This window comes from Mastigoproctus giganteus, chromosome 13, assembly GCF_048544385.1.
Source record: "Mastigoproctus giganteus isolate SK-2022 chromosome 13, ASM4854438v1, whole genome shotgun sequence".
NCBI lineage: Eukaryota > Metazoa > Arthropoda > Arachnida > Uropygi > Thelyphonidae > Mastigoproctus > Mastigoproctus giganteus.
In genome coordinates, this window is record NC_143587.1 from 139,278,647 (window position 1) to 139,301,067 (window position 22,421).

Genomic DNA, 22,421 nt, shown 5'->3' on the forward strand with positions numbered 1-22,421 from the left:
TACAAGTTGGAGCGGTATGGTATTAAGGGCAAGTTGCTATAATGGATAAAAGGATGGTTGAGTGGGAAAAGACGGAATGGTAGTCTGTGGACACTGCTCTTCGTGGATTAATGTCATTAGTGGAGTCTCCCAGGGTTCAGTGTTGGGCCCATTATTGTTTTCTGTATTTATCAGAAAAAATATCCTGCGCACCAGTTTTTTTCTTTCATAGGAATTATTTCCAATAATTCCTCAATTACTTCAAATTCATCTGTAACACCTCCTACGAAAACGGCAAGTTGTGCTATATCTGTGATGTGAGATAATATTGATTATCTTCATCAATATCAATGATATTGATGAAGGTATATCAGGCTTAATGTCCACGTTTGTAGACAGTATGAAGTTTGGCAGTGTTGTTAATGACAGTAATGACAGTAAGCTACTGCAACAGGATCTAGAAAAGTTGAGCAGATGAGCTGAGAAATGACAACTGAAGTTTAACATTGACAAATGCAAAGTACTGCATATGGGTAGCAGTAACTCCAGAGAAATCTACCAACCATGTAGTACTACACTCAGGGTAGTGGAGAATGAAAAAGACCTGGGAGTAATTGTGCAGTCAGATATGAAATTTTCTGAGTAGTGCAGACCGGCTGCCAGAGAAGATCATGGGGTCTTGTCAATGGTATACAGGAATTTTGCTATCAGGGATAAGGAGGTGATTATCCCGTTGTATAAGGCAATGGTCAGGCCAAACCTTGAGTACTGCATACAGGTTGGGAGTCCTCATTTTTGGAAGGATGTAGAGTTGCTAGAACAAGTACAAAGAAGAACAACAAGACTGGTGAGGGGAACAAAGGAGTGCTCTTATGAAGAAAGGCTTAAGTTCTTCAAATTACAGTGTGTGGAGACTAGGCACCTGCGAGATGATCTTATTGAGATGTATAATGCCTTGAATGGATTGAGCAGGCTGAATGCTGATGAGATTCTTTCTCTTGCTTAGATTACAAACCTCAGGGGGCATAAATTCAAATTGAGGAAAAACAGTTGTTGAATAGATGTGCAAAAATTTGCCTTCAGCCAGCATGTAGTTGATTGCTGGAACAAACTTCCATCTGTTGTGGAATTTGATAGCTTAAATAAATTCAAGGAAAGAAGTGGATAAACTTTTCGAGTGAACGGATGGGTGAAATGGATCGGGGTTTTTTTGTTTTTTAAGCAATTTCTGGCATCATATGCCTCTGCTAATGCTAGTCATAGACCAGATTACAAATTTTACTTTTGACCAAAGGAGTAATTATTAACTGTTGAAATCACTTGCCACATAATAGAACAGATCTACAAAAACTTTTATTTTAGCTAAAGGAGGGAGGTTAATAATTGATGGAACAACTTGCCACCTAATACTAAAATCATAAAAAGCTTATATAAAAAAGGGACAGAGAAATACCCAGTGACATAAGGTTTTCAATCCTAATTACAAGTCACTTTTGTGTTGCATAAATCGATGGTTCCCACCTTATATTTCACAGATCAGTTATTGTCAAAATAACTTATGAAGTAGTCCTCAAGTCTTCACAGTAAAACAGCTTTTTTGTATGGTAGGCAATCCTATTAGCAATGATGGGAAATATAGGTATGCCTATAACAACCAAGTGTATACAAATAAGGCAAATTACAAGAAATCTTTGGCAAAGGATGCTAAGAAAACAGCAAGGATTTCTTTACTTATATAAACTCTAAAGTAAGGGGTTGAATCTGATTGGTCCACTTGATATTGATGGTTAGACTGTTGATGATCCTGCTCAGATAGTAAACAAACTGAATGAGTATTTTACATCTACATTCACACATGAGGAGTTATTGAAGTTTGAAAATGGCAGAAGGTTATCAAATTGTAGCAGGGTGCTTAATGCTTTTGTAATAACTGAGAGCAAAATGGAGGAGAAATTGTTGTAGTTAAACATAAGAAAGGCACCTAGGGTGGATGGGATCTATTCAGTTATATTAAAGGAGGCAGCAAAGCAACTAAGCAAAGCCTTAGCCATAATTATGAGAGCATCCTTGGACTCATGGGAGGTCCCCACTGACTGGAGATGTCCAAATGTATCCCCAATTCACAAAGTGGGATTGAAGGGTGACACGAGTAATTACATACCTGTTTGTTTAACTTCTGTTCCAGGTAAAATAATGGAATCACTGGTTAAAGATGCACTGCGGGATCATCTAGACAAGACTGCAGCAATAATTCAAACACAGCATGCGTTTGTTAAGGGAAAGTCTTGTCTGACAAATTTGATAGGATATTATGATGTGGTTACAAAGAAACTGGATGCAAAAAATAATTTTGATATCATATATTTGGATTTCAGGAAAACTTTTGACACTGTTGCGCATGGAAGACTATTGTACAAATTGGAGCAGAATGGTATTAAGGGTAAGTTGCTACATTGGATAAAAGGATGGTTGAGTGGGAGAAGACAGAGGGTGGTAATCAATGGATGCTGCTCTTCGTGGACTAATGTTATTAGTGGAGTCCCACAGGGTTCGGTGTTGGGTCCACTGTTGTTTTGTATATTTATCAATGATATTGATGAAGGTATATCAGGCTTAGTGTCAAAGTTTGCAGATGATACAAAGGTTAGCAGGGTTGTTAATGACAGTAATGGCAGTGTGCTACTGCAACAGGATATAGAAAATTTGGGCAGATGGGCTAAGAAGTGGCAACTGAAGTTTAACCTTGACAAATGCAAAGTACTGCATATGGGTAGAAGTAACCCCAGAGAAACGTACCAACTGTGTGGTACTACACTTAAGGAGGTAGAAAATGAAAAAGACCTGGGAGTAATTGTGCAGTCAGATATGAAGTTTTCTGATTAATGCAGACAGGCTGCCAGGGCAGGTCATGGGGTTTTGTCAATGATATATAGGAATTTTGCAAGCAGGGAAAAGGAGGTGATTGTCCCTCTGTATAAGGCAATGATCAGGCCACACCTTGAGTACTGCGTACAGGTCTGGAGGCCTCATTTTAGGAAGGGTGTAGATTTGCTTGAGTGTGTACAGAGAAGGGCAACAAGATTGGTGAGGGGAATGAAGGGATCCTCTTACCAAGAGAGGCTTAAGTTCTGCAAATTGCAGTGGCTGGAGACTAGGCACCTGCACGGTGATCTGATTGAGGTATATAAGGCCTTGAATGGATTGAGCACGTTGAATTCTGATGTGATCCTTCCACTTGTTCAGATTACGAACCTAAGGGGGCATAAATTCAAATTAAGAAAAGACAGATGTAGAATAGATGTGCTGAAATTTGCCTTTAGCCAGCGGCTGGTTAATTGCTGGAACAAACTTCCATCTGCCGTTGTGGAAGTTGATAGGTTAAATAAATTTAAAGAGGAACTGGACAGGCATTTGGAGAGAATGGTGTGATATATATATATATATTTTTTTTTTTTTTTTTTTTTTTGGCTGATGCTGCATAAGCTCATACACTTGCTTTCTTGTATCACATGCGGCTACTACTACTACATTTCATTGTATTTAGAGAAGTAAATTCTTCATATATTTACATATGAAGTTTACTATTTTTAGTAGTTTATAGCTTCTAATTTTAAATATATATATATATGAAAAAAAGGTTGGGAAACACTGCCATAAATACCTATTACTTTAATTATTGATTTATTTTTTTTTTATTAATTGTTTTATTTTATCATAATTTTGTTATAAAATTCACAATTCTAATTGTTAGTTTTTCTTTTTCTGTACAATAGATATGTAATGAATATGCATATAAAGGGTGTATTATTTATTTTATAATTATTGTTATCATTTTTTTTTTTTTTGTTGCAGTATCCTGATATTTATAATAGTCTAATTTATATACAGGATACTGCAGATGGTATTACATGCTTCACACTCAGTGATATTTAAGTTTCTTTTAATATATTAGTTTAGTTTAATTTCAGAGACCATCTGTTGATATATTGCTTTGTTACTAGATTCTCATAAGTTCTTGATCCTTTTGATATCAGCATCTGTAAATACACTGAGAGCATGTGTAAATATTATCAGTGACACATGTGTTCGTGATTTAGATACTTTATGCTAAACATGATGTTGAATAATTAATTTTATTTTTACTTCCCATTTAGATGAACCTTTGCTTGTACGAATGGACAAAATATTTTTGATATCAGATGTGTGTTTGGAATCAAATGAATCTACATTTATATGTGACAGTGAAGTTAGAGTTAACATTATTATAACTAGTTGCCTCCCTGAAGAAATAATATGTCGTTACATTAGATTGTCATTGAAACATGATCCATCACCCAAGCCAAAGTGGAAGGGAAAATTCCAAACACCGCACACTCATATGACTATCCGAAGTACCACAGATGGGAAAGAAGCTGGTGATATGCGGGTAATATCAGCACATGGTAATACAACCCCAGAAGATAGTTCTTCTCTTGCTTCAAATGGACCTCATTTGATAAAACATTGTGGATACAAAGATGATGGTACTTTAGCAGCAAGAATAGTTTGTAAAAATTCTCATCAGATTTTAAGAAGAAGAGACAGCCATGGCAGATTAAACAGAGAAAAGGATATTATTAAAGATGATTATAGTTTGTGTTTAAAGGAAAGCAATTTAAAACTTCTTCCTGGGAAGAATCCTGTCATCTTGAAAGTAAAAGTGAGTAACATGCTTTAGTGCAATCATACTATGAGTTACATAATTAAATTAAAAGTATGATTATATATGAATTACATGTATAAGCAGGGCTCAACAAACATTGCTATCATGGTTAAGAAATTTGGCTTGTCCACTGGTATGTACAGGTCAGGCTAGTGGTTGTTAGATTGAACTAGCACTTTGTTTAACAATCACTGTGTTCTGTATCTTACAAGAATTGGTGTGACTTTCAACAAAGGTACTCTTATTAGAGAGACTTATTATTATTACTCTTATTATGGACACTAAATTATATGCAGCATTATTTTACAGAATGGATGAATCTTATTCTGAATGAATGAACATGACAAGATAATAATAATCTAACCAATCATATCCAGCATTGATTAATATAGTGCAAAAATTTAAGTTATGTGGAGAGAATTTCTTAATTTGTCTCTTATTCAACGTTGATAATACAGACTTCATCCTTCTTTAATTGATCAGGAGATTAAGAATATTCAGGAAATCATTATACTGTTTATCTTATAAAGCTTTGTGTGCATGCACAATTATTGTAAGTCATCACGTGTTCATACTTGTTTTTGGAGGGCACACACACACACAGAGGGATATATATTTAAATTGGAAAAGGATGGTTGCAGAATAAGTATGTGGAAATACTTTGAGCCAGAGAATAAAAAATGAATAGCAAATGCTTAAAAAACAGTACTCACCTTGTATAAATCTGCAATAAATTTATTGGTAGCTGGTGGCTAAATTTAGGTTGGAAGAAGCATTAAAAAGAACTAAGGCGGAGAATGGGGTGAAAATATTTTAAACAGATTTTAAAATGAACACAAGGAAGTAGAAGTGCAGATCTCCAATCCTTGGTTGTCATAAAAAGGTTAGAGGATGCGAATGAAAAAAAGAGAAGACCGGTGGTGCCAATAGTCGTTACGAGGGACTTTCATTGAATAAACCGTCATCAGTTGGTAAATGGGAGAGAAGTGAGCGCGTGTTGTATTTAAAGTTTATCTATGCTCTCGTGATGCTCTTTTTGACACATGGGAACTTTAGCTGCGAGAGGTTCCAAGCCGGTGAGAGGTTGAAGGGAAGTTGAGTGTTAATAATGTTGAGATCGGAATGGTGTCGGTACCATTTGATGGTGAGGGCTTCATATTGAAGAATTCTGTAGCTCGATCTAAGTTTAATAATAGTGATGGCAGAGTCAACAAGGGGGGTGTGGTTGTGTGTTTGAGCATGGGTTGTTAACTCAGTGCAGGATTGACTTGTCCTGAAACTGTTGAAGTGGTAGTATGCACGGATATTGGAAGTTGTGGAGCAACCGAATTTGGTGGTAGTGCTACCGATGTAACAGGTGTCGCAGTTTGGTTGGCATTTTATGAGATATATTATATTATTGAGATCATTGATGGGATATTTGTGTGTATCTTTATAAGAATTAAATAGGGAACCTAGTTTATTGTAAGTAGAGAAGGTGAGGGAGATGTCGGTATCTTTCAATGTGCTGCGAGTTCACTATGGTAAGGGAGAACTATGCGAGTATTTGTCTTGTTACTGTGTCTGGTGGGGTTATTAATACTGTTTTTAACGGTGGATATTGTGTGTTGGATGAGTTGATGGGGGGATAGCTCCTGGCTATGAATTTATCAATAAGGTATTGAAGTTCATTGTGTAGATCGTTTTGTGAAGAGCTGAATCTGATAGCGTTGTAGATTTGGTTGTGTAGGATGGCTTTTTTGGTACTAGGAGGATGATGTGAAGTGAAATGTAGATATTTACTGGTGTGAGTGTTTTTTCTGAAAATCTTGGTATTTAAATTTGTGTCTGTTGTATAAATAGTAAGATTAAGAAAATTAATCTGGTTGTCCGTTGCGATTTCATGGGTAAGGTTTAGCCTGTCATGTATTGTATTGAATTTTAAAAAAAGGTTGTCTATGTTTGTTCTGTTGCCTATTATTAGAATATCATCGGCATAGCGTATGTATAATTTAATTTCAGAAGGGAAAGGTTGTAAAATTTGGTTTTCAGTAGTGGCGAGATAAATTTCAGAAAGGGGGCTGAAATGCCTAAACCCATTGGTAAACCGAATGTTTGTCGATAAATTTTATTATTAAATCTAAAATATCTAGCGTCTAGTAAAAGAGTGGTAAGTTCGAGGATGTGGTCAACTGAAAGAGAGGTACGTTTTGTTAAAGTGTCATCAGCTGTTAGAAGTACGCGTAATGCTTGTAGGGTGAAAGGAATATGCACATTAGTGTATAGGGATATGACGTCAAAAGAAGCTAATACGTCTTCATCGGATATGGTGGTGTTGCTGATTTTTTGGAATGCTTGGTTGGTATTATTAATTTTGAATGTAGAGAATCGAGTGAGTGGGGATATAATTTTGACAAGGAAGATGGATAAATTAGCAAAAGAAAATTAGTGGGTTGCCCGGTTTGTGTAACTTGGTTATTCCGAACATGTGGGGCAGAATGTTGTTGCGAATACCTATCTGTTGTAATGTAAAGAGGTTGATTTCTTTGTTCTGTCTGAGTTTTCTGAGAATTGTATCAAGTTTATTTTTAAGTTTTGTAATGTTGTGGTTGCTGTCATTTGTATATGTGTCTTGGTCAGCTAAAATTAATTCCATTTTTCTGTGTAGGTGTTCTTGTCCAGGATAACGATTGTGTCTCCTTTGTCAGCTTTATGGATGATGATATTTGGGGTTTTGCTTAGTCTTTGTAAATCCGAGAGTTGTTGTTTTTTTATGTTAGGGAGAGATGTGAGTTTAGAATTTATTATCCTGTTAGACTGGTGTATAAGTCGCCACTTATCGGGATGTTGATCGAGTTTAGACTGGAGTTCGATTATACAATCTTTTATTGGATAGTGTTGTTCTTTAATGGCAAAATTGAAGCCAAATTCTAGGCCGGAGAGTTCGGGAGGGGTGAAGGATTTTGAAGAGAGAGGTTAACGGTGGAGATTTTTGGGGGGGTTTTGGATGTGAGTATGTTCCATTTTTTGGTGTGTTTTTGTGCTATGTGTTGGATGGTGGCGTTGATATGTATATTGTTGTGGTTAATATATTCAATCCAGGTGTCCTGTGGCATGTCTCTTTTGAGAAAGAATCGTAATTGGTGTATACAGTTTAAAAGTTGGTGTTTTTTGTTAAATCTTTCCTTAAGTTCTTCACGCATGATCGCGATGGACGTGCGGTATATGATATGTGGGTATTTTTTAAAGTTATTTTTGGAAAAAATGCGGGTGAATTTGGGGATGACGTTGTGTATAAGCATTTTTGTAGGAAAGCTATGTGTAATTTGTTGTTGGAGAAATATTTCATAAGTGCTTTGGAGAGTTGTATTTTCCTATCAGGCATGTCTAAGAGCATCAGAGATGAGATTAGAAATATATAAAAGGTATTGACCCGGTGCAGATAAGGTGTTGATTATGACGTTAAAATATCTTATAAGTTTGACAATAGTGAAATTATAGTAATCTACAGAATTCTTCAATATGAAGCCCTCACCATCGAATGGTACCGACACCATTCCGATCTCAACATTATTAACGCTAAACTTCCCTTCAACCTCTCACCGGCTTGGAACCTCTCACGGCTAAAGTTCCCACGTGTCAAAAAGAGTATCACAAGAGCATAGATAAACTTTAAATACAACACGCGCTCACTTCTCTCCCTTTTGATAACTGATGACGGTTTATTTTAACGACTATTGGCACCACTGGTCTTCTCTTTTTTTCATTTTTTTCATTTTTTCATTTGCGTCCTTTAACCTTTTTATGACAACCAAGGATTGGAGATCTGCACTTCTACTTCCTTGCACTCATTTTAAAATCTGTTTAAAATATTTTCACCCCATTCTCCGCCTTAGTTCTTTTTAATGCTTCTTCCAACCTAAATTTAGCCACCGTCTACCAATAAATTTATTGCAGATTTATACAAGGTGAGTACCGTTTTTTAAGCATTTGCTATTCATTTTTTAGTCAGATTTATCACGGTATTATAAGATTACTATAATTTCACTATTACTGAAATAATTAAGTGTTGAAATAAACTTCCATTAGGCATTGCAGAAGTGGGTGGCATGAATGAATTTAAAGGAAAATTTGACAAATTATTATCAAATTTATTAGGATAAGGAAATTAAGTGTTTTTTTTTTTTTTTTTTTTTTTATTTAATGGCTGATGCTCTATAAGCTTGCTTCGTTGCCATAATTTATCACTATTAATACCAAATTTGAGGATGACTCAGTAATTTTAGTGACTCTAGGAGTAACCCAGTAATTAACATTTATTATGCATTTTTGGTTTGTGTTACTTCAGTACTTCGACACTCAGCCTAAAACACTGATGGATCCAATATCTCTCTATTACAGAAGATTTAGGAGAAGTCCGGTTGGCCTGCCTCCCTAAAATCCACTCATGCACACCTTCTCGATGGTAAGCCCTGTTACGTCACTTAGGTGGCAATGAACGTGTAGAGTGGTTCTCTTCAAGACGCCTGGTCAGCATGAAGAGGAAAAGACCAATCCCTCCAGCAATGAGAGCACAACAATACAAATGGCCCTCAGTCCCCAGCAGCTTTCACTCTCCCTCTTACGGCAGCGAGAGGTTCAGAGTGGAAGCAGAGGGTGCTAAGAATCTCTGGGTACGACCAGGCTGCCATGAACGGAAATTGAACTTGGCCTGTTATAACGTACGATCACTCATCGGTGAAGACAGGATATTAGAGCTGGAAAAGGAATTAGAAAATGTGAATTGGAATATCATCGGTTTGGCTGAAACAAGAAGAAGAAATGAATCACTTATAAGTTTATCAAGTGGAAATCTGCTGTACACCAATGGAAACAGTGAAAGGAGTGAAGGTGGAGTTGGGTTTCTGGTCCATAAAGATTTTAAAAACAACATTTTGGAATTCAAAAGTACATCACCAAGGGTGTCAAGACTAATACTCAAGATTTCTAAGAGGTACAAGCTAAAGATTATAATGATTTATGCACCAACATCGAGCCATGATGATGAAGAGGTTGAAGAAATATACACTGAAATTGAGAGTCTTCTAGATGAGCAGAAAACCCACTACACTATTATTATGGGGGACTTCAATGCTAAGGTTGGAAAAAGGCAAAACAGCGCAGAAAGAGGAACTATAGGAAATTTTGGAATTGGTGAAAGAAATAAAAGAGGTGAAAGACTTGTGGAATTTGCAGAATCTCAAGGAATGTCAGTAATGAACACTTTTTTCAAGAAAAGGGTGAACAGAAAGTGGACATGGAAGAGTCCAAATGGATTAACAACTAATGAAATCGACTTCATCCTCACTAACAGAAGATATATTGTGAATGATGTTACTGTCCTGAATAAGGTAAATGTTGGAAGTGATCACAGAATGGTAAGATGTACACTTGATATAGATGTAGGAAAGGAAAGGAAAAAACTGACTCGAGTAAATAATACAAAGGTCTTTGAAATAACAGAGGAGGAGAAAAAGCAGTATGTACAAAGGGTACTAGGAAAGTTTTGCAATATGACGCAACAATGAATCACAGGATGCTGCTTGTTGCTGCATGTTGAGACATGTTCATACGTGCATAGTAGCCGCCGCACCAAGTCGATGGGCTCAGTTATTCATTAGTGGTGAGAGAGTAAAGTGCTTGCGATGGCATCGTGGTCACGAAATGAGATAAGGACAGTTTTGCGGTATAATTTCGTGCGTGGTTTAACCATAGACCAGTGCTTAGAAGAAATGACTCTTGCATTAGATGATGATTGTTCACATCGTACAACGATATTCAGGTGGTATAGAGAATTCCAAAGGGGAAATTTCACTCTGGAGGATTCTGAGAGGCTGGGAAGGCCACGAACGTCAGTTACGGAGGAAAACGTTACTGCTGTGAGGAAAATGCTTGACGAAAACAGGCGAGTGACCTACCAACAGATAGAGGATACTTTGGGCCTAAATGCACCAGCAATTCGTTCGATTCTGCAAGATCATTTGCACGTGAAGAAACTTTGTTCTCTCTGGGTGCCGCATCAATTGACTGAAGAGCAGATGACACGACGTGTGACTTGGTGCCAGGAGATGTTAAAAAAGTTTGATAAGGGACAATCTCGGTATGTGAACAACATCGTGACAGGTGACGGGACTTGGCTGTACTATTACGATCTGCCGACCAAGGCTCAAAACAAAGTTTGGGTCTTTGATGATGACGACACACCCGTAATTGTCAGAAAATCCCGATCTGTAAAGAAGAAAATGATAGCTGTATTTTTCAAATCGAGTGGAATTGTGGAACGTGTCGTTTTGGAGACGCAGAAGACAGTCACAGCTAAGTGGTATACTGAACAATGCCTGCCTAAAGTCATTGGATCTACGAAGAACCTGCGGCCAAAGTCAAGAATGGACACCTGGTACCTCCATCACGATAATGCTGCAGCTCACCGCGCCAAAGCCTGCACCGAATATTTGACCACGACAGGACTGAAACTTCTCGAGCACCCTCCCTACAGTCCAAACCTTGCTCCCTGCGACTTTGCACTGTTCCCGCATGTGAAAATGAAGCTAAAAGGGAGACGGTTTTCCAGTGATGAGGACCTTCTACGGGCTTGGGACAACGAGTGTGCTTTACTCCCTAGTGAAACTTGGCAGAACTGGTTTAAAGATTGGTTTCGGAGGATGGAGAGGTGTATTGAATGTAGAGGGAATTACTTTGAAAAAATTAAATAAACAAAGCTGTTTTGCAAAACTTTCCTGGTACCCTTTGTACTGGAACTTAAGAACAAGTTTGAGCTTCTGCAGACTGCTCAGGACCAAAATATCGACGAGGAATATTACAACTTTCTGAAAGTGATAAAGCCCAAGAAACCTATAGGGAAACAGAAATCCAAAGAAGAAAAAATTAGTCAAGAAACACTTGTCATGATGAACCAAAGACGACAAATGAAGAGCAAGAAAAACACTGACAGGGAGAAAATTGAGTATACTGAGTTATGCAAAGCCATTAGAAAGAGACTCAGAGAGGACATAAGAAGATTTAACACAAGAAAAGTAGAACAAGCATTAAGGGAAAACAAAGGATTTAAATCAGCAGCCATGAGCAGTAATACAGAAAGACAAATGATACTGAAACTGAAGAATAGCGATGGTGTACTTATAAACAGCAGAGAAGGCATAATTCAAATAGCAGAAGACTACTATAGAGAATTATACAAGGAGCGAGGGAATGATACCAGCAGTGGGGAAGATGGATTGCAAAGTAGCAACACATACGACATACCCGATATTCTTCCTGATGAGGTAGAACATGCATTGAAGAAAATGAAGAATCGGAAAGCCCCGGGGAAGATGAAGTTACTGTAGAGTTGATAAAATTGGGAGGTAGAGACATAACACAAAAACTGGCAAGGCTCTTCACAAAGTGTATTAGAAAAGGTGTGATGCCTAAGCAGTGGAATAATGCAATTATAGTTTTGCTGCATAAGAAAGGAGATAAATCAGAAATTGGAAATTATAGACCAATTAGCTTGTTATCACATATCTACAAGTTGTTCACAAGGGTCATTACTAACAGATTAGAAAGAATACTTGATGAGAATCAACCGAAAGAGCAAGCTGGCTTTAGGACAGGATTCTCAACTATGGATCACCTTCACGTAATATCACAGCTAATGGAGAAAGCAAATGAATATAAAACACCATTATGCCTGGCATTTGTGGATTATGAAAAGGCATTTGACTCCATACAGCAGCATAAGGCAATGTTTCGGGCACTGGAAAGACAAGGCATAGATACTCCATATATTATGATTTTGAAGAAAATATATGAGAGTGCTACATCCTTTATTAGACTAGACAAGGACAGTAGCAAATAGTATTAGTATTAGTATTAGTATTAGTAACGGCCGCATGGTGCAAGAAAGCCTATGGCTTATGCTGCACCAGCCAAAAAAAAAAAATAAAATAAAATAAAATAAAATTAAAAAAAATAAATCCGAACAAAACAATGATAAAAACAAAAAAATAAAAATAAATAACTAAATAATAATAATTAATAAAATAAAAAATAAATAAAAAGGAAATTAAACCTATCATCCTATGTGCTTCCCTTACCCGAAAGTACTATCCAGATGACCTTTGAATTTCCCCAAACTGTCGGCCTCTACCACCCATGAAGGCAACTTATTCCAGTAATTTATAACTCGCTGGCTAAAATAGAACTTCCTGCAATCCAATCTAAACATTTCCCCCCGTAACTTGAATTTATGTCCCCTAGTTCTAGCATCATTTATAATCTTGAAAATTTTGTCCTCATTCATTTTACTGATGCCTCTCAGAGCCTTAAGCAAATTTAAAATCGAGAAAGGAGTTTGACAAGGAGACACAATATCTCCGAAGCTGTTTACTGCTGCCCTTGAGGAAGCTTTCAGAAGATTAGACTGGTCGCAGAAAGGAGTCAATATGAAAGGAGAGTACCTAAACCATTTATGATTTGCAGATGACATTGTGGTCATAAGCCACAATCCCAAAGAATTAGAGGAAAATCTTAATCAGTTATGCACAGTTAGTAAGGATTTTGGACTAAAGATGAATATGGCTAAAACAAAAGTAATGATGAACAAGTATGCCACGGAAAGGGAAATAATGATTGAAGGAGTAGTAATTGAAAAGGTGGAGTCATATACTTATCTGGGACAAGTTATTAGCTGTAATAATGATAAATGGCTGGAAGTCAAGAGAAGAATAAATTTTGGATGGATAGCATTCAGGAAATATAGTCCCATACTGAAGAGCAATATCCCAGTTTGTCTGAAACGTAAAATAATGATTCAATGTATACTCCCCACCATGACTTATGGAAGTGAAACTTGGGCACTCACCAAAAGAATGGAAGAGAAGCTAAGAACTACACAGCGAAGAATGGAACAAATTATATTGGGAATCAGACTGTTAGATAAGAAGAGAAACACATGGATTAGGCAGCAAACTCAAGTAAAGGACATTCTTATCAAAACTAAAGAACTAAAATGGTCTTGGGCAGGAGACACAGCTCGAAGACATGATGACAGATGGACTAAGAAAATAACAGAATGGTACCCAAGAGGAGCTAGAAGAAAACCTGGAAAACAAAGGCGGAGATGGATAGATGAAATTCATGAGTTTTTGAGTAGTAAATGGATGGCCAGTGCTCAAAACAGAAGGAACTGGAAAGTTGCTGGAGAGGCCTTCATCCTGCAGTGGATTGAAAATGGCTGATGATGATGATGATGACTTCAGTACACTGGTAATAGTCAGTATATCATTTACAAGTAATTTACCATGTAGATAAAAGTAAATCATGTAAAAGAATTATAAGACCTTTAATTTTCATAGCTTAATTGTAAACTCTGTTTAATATTATAGCATGAGGTTGATTGATGTAATTTTTGCTTTGAAAAGTTGACATTACGTGAATTTACGCTAACATGCAAGGGATATAACAGTATTTTCACTTCATTGTGTGTGGCGCCTCCGTAGCCAGGTGGGAAGGAGCAGCAGTGCGTAGCACATGCTTCTTGATTAGACCGGGGTTCGAGCCCGTCACCACCAAATACGGAGGATGCGGAAAGGTCAGGGAATGACCACCGCATATCCCGGAGCAATATGGCCTTAAGTTGCTAATGCTCCTAAAAACTAAATAACAAATAACAATAACTTCATTGTGTGACTCGAATGTAAAACATATTTTGATAAATATGCTGGGTCCTTGCAATTTACCCCAGCTGGCATATAATTTTTGGCCATGGCAACTAGACCTTGAATAAATTTGTCGAACACTGTGTATAAGGATATTAACATTATCCAAAAATAATAGAGCTTGGTTTAGATGCAGTTTTATGGTTGTAATTTCTAACATAACTAGGATAGTTGCTTCACAAAAAATTTTTCTTATTAAAAAATAATGATACTTAATGTACAGGTAGTTCCCGACTTTACAAGTTAATTCGTTCCTAACGCACGCTCGTAAAGCAGGAATTTACTTCCCATAGATGTAATGTTAAAAACAGGGTTTACGTTCTCAACAATGAAATTAGTTAGCTAATTAGTTTATGCTTAAACAATGATTGATTTATCCAAATAAATAAAAACATAGCTTGTTAAATCATGCAAATTATAATAAAGAAATTACTTACAAATGTACCACCAAATACGGAGGATGCGGAAAGGTCAAGGAATGACCACCGCATATCCCGGAGCAATATGGCCTTAGTTGCTAATGCTCCTAAAAACCAACCAAACAACAAACAACAACTTACAAATGTTAAAGAATGTTTATTCTTCATCATCATCATCGACTAAATGCGCACTTGTTGGTTTGTTGTCTCAATACTTGTTGATTTGTTGGAAGCACAAGGAGTCGTGTTCTTCAGAAATGCATCAAGAGGCGTTTGTTTCCAAGGTAGTCTTCTCTTTTCTTTATAAATTTGATGATAGCATGCTGCATAAGCATTTTTTAAATCTGTAGCAACTTTCCTAGTACGCTCCAAATTTGAATCATGTGATTCGAAAATCTCAATTGCTTTTTCTATGCGTTGAAAAGCTTCATCTAACCCCTTGAGAGTGAAGGAACGAACTGGAGTTTCAGCTGTTAAATCTTCTTCCTCCTCTTCTTCACATCTTGTTATTTGAAAAAGGTCTTCATTTGTGAGATCTCCATTGTGTTCTTGAAACAGATCAGTGACATCAGTTGAAGAAACATCAAGCTGCACTTGGTTATGACCACTTCTGTTTCATTTTGTACGATCTCTGATGGTTCTTGAAATCCTTCAAAATTACCAATAAACTGAGGACACAGTTTATTCCAAACACTCTTCATGTTCTTCTCTGTAATTTTGTCCCAGGTTTGTTGTATTATTTTAATTTCATCTAAAATAGAATTCTTTCCAAAATTCTTTTAAGTGTTGGACCTCTCCCCTTATCCATTGCATTAGTTGTCATGTCAAATGTCTCCAGAAGAATGCAGTTTAAACATTGAAATAACACTGCTCCATTGGCTGCAAAAGTTGTCATATTTGGTGGCAAAAAAATTATTTTAACATTAGGGTGGTGATGTTGCAGAAATGGTGGGTGGCTAGGTGCATTAACTAAAATCAGAATCACAGAAAAGGAATATTTTTATCTTCACAATATTGTTTTACTTCAAGCACAAAGTTATGCGAAAACCAATCTTGGAATGAAGAGAAAATTCTGAAAATTTATTTGTTTTTTTATATCATTGAAGATTTCAGTGAAGGGAAAACACATTTCACCATAATAACATAAAAACCCATGCAAATCCAGCTATCAGTATTTTTGCAAATGCAGTAACATCAAGTTTACTACCCGTTTATAATTGATTGCACTAACAGAAAAGCCCAATAAACCGGAAAGTGCAAATTGTTTTTATTGTTTTATGGTCGTGTACTCCAGAAATGTATTTTAGAAAAATATCACAAAGGCGTTCAAAATTGCGGCGCCTCCGTAGCCAGGTGGGCAGGAGCAGCAGTGCGTAGCACACGCTTCTTGATTTAGACCGGAGTTCGAGCCCGTGACCACCAAATACGGAGGATGCGGAAAGGTCAGGGAATGACCACCGCATATCCCCGGAGCAATATGGCCTTAGTTGCTAATGCTCCTAAAAACCAAATAACAAACAAACAAATAACAAGCGTTCAAAATTGCTTCTTATAACAGAACATATGATGAAATGTTCTAGTTGGTAACTAATACAATTTTCATTATAAAAATGATCTTTTAGAGAGATAGATAGCTTAGTTATATAGTGAAAATTTCAACTTCCGAGGTCTTCGAACAAATAACCAAAAAACAATGTGTTATTGGGTTCACATTATGATATTTTCACTATACGATGGTGCCTCTGGAATGGATTAATATCATAAAGTGGGGTACACTATATTGTATAGTTGTGAGCGTGGTTTGAAATGCGGTATTTATGAATGTTTAACATTCATTTTTTGCAATTAATATTCATATTTTCGATTTTGTTGGTACTTGGAAAATAAAAATAAAAAAACCTCACAATGCAAAAACTCAAAGTTGGAACTGCCTGTATATAGATTGATATTACAAATAAATATTGAAGATAAGAACATATTGCTGTTAATTAAAATTTAATGTAAAATTAATAATTATCAGCGAAAAATGCCTGTTATAAACTAAGTTACCTTCAGTTTGCAGAAATTCAGTAATAATAATAAGACCTTGTGGCCTTATTATTATTATTTGCATTCAAGCCTTAGGCAGACGGGTTGGTTCAAAAAGTCAGAGACTGTCTCCCGAGGAAGACAGTAGAGCAAGTGCCGTTATCCCCATGTGACTACCACAAGGCAACGCCAAGACCACCCAGCCCAACCAACTGGAAGTGCTTCCTGTGCAACTTCCACTAGTGACCACCCAGGAAGGAAGAAAATGCCAATGCATAGAGTGAAGCATCAAAATGAATACGCTCATCATGCGAACATACTACGACATAACCAATATGACAATGTACAGGTCAAGACTACATACCAAGTGGTTGGAATGATTCCCGGATATTCAAGTCACCGAACAGTGAATACCAGCCCAGAGAAGGACCATCGTCACAAAGAACCTGATAGCTCCTGCAATCTTGGAAAGAATCAAGCAGGATGTGAGCAACCAACAACAAAGAATATGGACAATGTGAAGCCAGAGGAGAAAGAACAAGAAGAAATACACCTGATTGAAGTGTATAAAGCCTTGAATGGTTTGAGCATGCTCAATGCTGATGGAATTCTTCCTCTTGCTCAGAATAATCATTTGAGAGGGCATAAATTCAAATTGAGAAAATACAGATGTAGGATAGATGTGCGGAAGTTTGCCTTTAGCCAGCGGGTGGTTGTTTGGTGGAACAGACTTCGATCCTTTGTTGTGGATGTGCGGAAGCCTAAATAAATTTAAGGCTGAGCTGGACGAGTACTTGGAACGAACAGAGAGGTGAAATGGAAGCGTGGTTTTTTTTTTTTTTTTGGCTGATGCTGCATAAGCTTGCTTTCTTGCATCATATGCCTCTACTAATGCTAATGCTAAAAAAATACAACCCAGAGCACCTGAAGTGTAAAGAAATGATATCCAGAATAGAAGATAAGTGGAAGAAGGCCCTAACAGAATTAGAGGGAATGGGCCCTCAAACAACCACATGATACCCAAGCAGAGAACCAGCAGAATCCTGTGACCAGTCACAGACTACCTCAGTCAGCAAATAATACCACATTACCTCTATAAAAACAGTGCAACACTGGAGGCCATCCACACAGCCATGTACTGTGCTGCCAAAGCAGTCACTAGGTTTAATGGAAGAGAAACAAGAGACCAGCAGCAGAAAAACTGAAAAGACAACTGCTAGCTTGACAAAAAAGACTTCAGCAGAAGATAGAAGAATTAAGAGTCAAGATAGGCCAATTGACCCAGTACCAACAAAGTAATAGGAGTACGAAATTGATTGGGAAAGTGAAGAGCATCTTCAACAGAAACAATGTCCACAGCAGACACAAAACCAAAAATCAGAGAATAGGAGAATACTTAGACACACAGAAGCAGAACGTCCTCACACTCAGAAAGAGAGTGTGCAGCATTGAACAAGGCAGGGAAAGACGAAAACAGAGCCCCCAAGCAGAAGACGATTGAGGAGTTCTGGGGTAACACATGGAGCACTGAAGTAAGACATAACAGCCCAGGTCCCTAGACAGAACTAGAATGGAAGAAAACCAAGGACTAACAAGAGATGGGAGATTCAGGAGGGAAAGTACAACTGTTAATCGGGAAATCCCACAACTTGCAAACCCCAGGAATAGATATCGTCCGCAACTACTGGTACAATAAGCTCACTGCACACAACAAGCACATAGTAGAGCAGTTGACCTGTATGATAAGTCACCCAGAGACAATCCCAGTGTTCCCTCAAGGAATCACATATCTGTAGTCTGAAGACAAAGATACAAGAAACCCAGTGAAATACAGGCCAATCACCTGTTTCCCAACAATGTACAAGATCCGGACTACCTGCATAACCAAGAAGTTATCAGACTGCTTGGAAAGCCAGAACGTCGTGGAACAGCAGAAAGGGTGCAAGCAGACAAGCAAAGGATGCAAGGAGCAATGAAACATAGATGTCGCAGTTATAGAGCAAGCCTACAAGGAGCAGTGTAACCTGTGCTCAGCCTACACCAGTTACAACAAGGGCCTTCAAATCCTTGCCTCATAGCTTGCTAATAGAAACACTGAAGATCTACAAAGACGGTCAGACAGTGACAAACTTCCTGGAGGCAGCCATGGCAAAATGGAGTACCACTATCAAGGTCAAGAATATCACAACCAGACTGATTCCATTCAGGAGAGGAATCTTTCAGGGAGATGCCCTGAGTCCACTGTAGTTCTGTCTTGCACTCAACCCACTATCCACCATGCTCAACAACAGCAAGTATGGATATAACCTCAAAGAAGGAAGGAAAAACCTGTACACCCTCTCACATGGATGAGAGGGTGTACAGGTTTGTCTGATGTACATGGATGACATCAAGCTCTATCCAGCAACCATGAAGCAACTCCAGCAACTACTCTGGATCACTGAAGAATTCAGCAATAGTATTGGTATCGAATTTGGTATAGACAAATGCAAGGCCCAAGGATTGCATCAGGGTAAATTAGTAGGCTGAAACTGCCAGCTACAGACTAATAAAGAGATCGAAGCCATGACAGGGCAAGAGACCTACAAATCCCTGGGGATAATGCAAGCTCAACAGTTAGAACACAAGGAGATCAAGGACTGTCTGACCAAATAGTACCATCAGAGACTAAGGAGCCTGTTCAAAGCAAAGCTGAATGGAGAGAATACGGTTAAAGCCATAAACACCTATGCAGTCCCAGTGTCAACATACTCCTTCGGGATCATAGATTGGACTAATACTGAGCTGGAGATTATCATGATAAAGACAAGGGCAATGATGACCAAGAGCTGCCAACACCACCAAAGTCTGCCGTGGAGGGACTGACAAATAGCTCGGAAAGGAGGAGGAGGAATGGACCTGATAGACCTTATTGAGCAACAGAAGATAGCAATAGCTAACCTGAAGGATTACCAGAGGAGGAAGAGCAAGAAGAAATACAACCCAAAGCAGCTGAAGTGTAAAGAAATGATATCCAGAATAGAAGACAAGTGGAAGAAGGCCCTAAGATAGACAAGCAGCATACCCCACTTAACCTAAGCAAGCAGTCTCCACACATCATTGCATGATGCAAGGTGATTACCCAGATAGAGTACACTTGTAAACATGACCAAGTAGCCAGGATAATACATCAGAAGCTAGCAAGGAAATACCAGTTGATCAAAGAAAATATACCGTGTTACAAATACGGACCCCATACTAGAGACCCCAGTTCATAAGCTGTACTTGAATCACACCATAATAATGGACAGGACAATCCCGCACAACAGACCAGACAACCCTTTGTCAACAAGAAAGATAAGGACTATCTGATTGATGTAGTGGTGTCCCACACTGGCAACCTCCAGAAAACCCACAAAGAAAAGACCAGGAAGTACATGAATCTAAGACAGGAGAACAAAGGGATGTGGCATATGCAACACGTAATGACCATCATATCAACCACTGGTATGGTGCCAAAGACCCAACATAACTGCCTAGCAGCAATAGGTCTCCCAAAGAACACGTACACCTGCAGGATAGTCAGAGTTTTCAACCAACAGTAACACCAAATATAACAACTACCCTATGCACTTGGTATCAGGACCTGTCACAGATTGGAACTCCCATTAGGAAGAAATAATATAAGAATAATAATAATGTTCTTATCTGATAGACTGAATTAAATGAGAGTTAACATGGATTGCTTTCCTTATATCAGATTATTAACAACATAAAATATACAAGCATTAGACAGTTTATTAGGTGCATCCCCCTAACCCCCCCCCCACAAGAAATCAGATGTATTGTTACAAGCCAGTATACTGTGTACTTAGCTGTACACAGAAAGCCACAGATAAGTGACACTGGCATGTAACAGTATATTCTACTGTCTATACAGACAAGTGGTTTTGACTTTTTTTTAATAATGGCACCCTTAATTAATTAATTTTATTTTGTGGCACCCCACTCAATTTTCTGCCTGTTAGATCCGATTTTCTCTTTCTGTGTATATATATCTAACACAGTAAACCCCCGCTATTCGAGGGGGTTACGTTCCTGAGAAATGTTGCGAATACCAAAAATGCGAATACTGAGTTATGGCTCCCATAGTAATAAAGGGGTTCCGTTACAAAGTATGAAATATGTAAGAAAAACTAGTCTAAAATTTTGTCTACGTATGTATTATATGTACCTTCGTAATATGACTATGTACACAGAGACAGTACATAGTGAAATGCAAGCATATGACATCGAAATGAAAATAAGAAACAATTTAATATTAAATGTAATATTTATTAAAAATTTCAAACAAATCTTTCAAACCAGCCCCTTTGCTAACTAAAAAAACTTATCCTGCCAGTGCTATCACCAGTTTCGCTAAAGTGTTGATAAAGGAGTTTTGCCTTTTCACGAATGATGAGTGAACTTAACAGAATTTTATTTTGAGTTCGGTCTTCTATCCACAGATTTAAAGAGTTTTCCATTTTTTTCTAATTTAACATCACGAGTTACAGCGCAAATTTTTGAAGCAATTAGCGCGTTTTCCCAGACACTACGGCGGATTTTTTCTTCCGATTTTTTGATTGATCGTACTGTTGACTCATTGATTTATAATGTTTTGCCACTGAGGAGACACTTTCACCATTAGAAATTTTGTCTAATAACTCAATTTTATTCGCTAATGTCATCACCTTCTTTGATAAATTCACATTTCCCTTGTTATTCGTAGCCATATTTTTGTACGGGTTAGAAAGAACTTGTCCACAATAAAGTCACTCTCTTCCGTTAACACACTCGAAAAAGTCTGTTTTACACTGCAAAATGGTAGATTTATCACTTTTGTAAGCATATCAGTTTATAAATTGATATGCTTACAAATATCAATTTATAAATTGATAAATTTATTCAATTTATAAGCATATAAATTAAAAGCAAACGACGAAAACTTCCATTACAAGCGCATAACACATACTGAACAAGGATTAGCGAAAAACATCCATGCTCGCGATTTTTTCACCTCTCTCCCCCCACCCACTGAGTGCTGTTTTGACCAGGAAAGATAATTTTAGGCACGCCCATGTTTTTTTATGGCGGATAATATTTACAGCGCTTTAAAATTCACATTTTTTTAGGTTTAATTTTATATTAAATCAGCGATCACGAATACGCGAAACAGCAAATACAGATACTGCGAATAGCAGGGGTTTACTGTATTTAAAAATGTTATGTGATAGTTATTATAATAATATAATTACAAGGAAGTACTTTTTATAATGAAATAAATACTTAAATTTAAAAAATAATAATAAGTTTAAGTAACTTAAACAGTTAAACCCAAATTATGTGGTACCCCTGGATTGTTGTTGAGGCACCCTAGGGTGCTGTTGCACATCAGTTGAGAACCACTGATATAGACTGATAGCAGATACCTCCAACAATCATTTCCATACTTTGTCACATTAAAATGGACATGCTATATGACAATTGATTTTGATTGCACAGTAGCAAGTAGTGAGTCTCTGAGTGTGACTAGTG

General features: G+C 37.4%; 1 protein-coding gene across 1 annotated transcript in view; it reads left to right on the plus strand.

The window, feature by feature from the left end:
• Positions 1–22,421, plus strand: part of SIDL (SIDL trafficking protein particle complex subunit 10) — a 322,468-nt gene that overhangs the window by 211,140 nt on the left and 88,907 nt on the right. Inside the window, exon 13 of the mRNA XM_090388069.1 lies at positions 4,134–4,678. Within this exon, the coding sequence (XP_090244195.1) occupies positions 4,134–4,678 (545 nt within the window). The remainder of the gene's footprint in view (positions 1–4,133; positions 4,679–22,421) is intronic.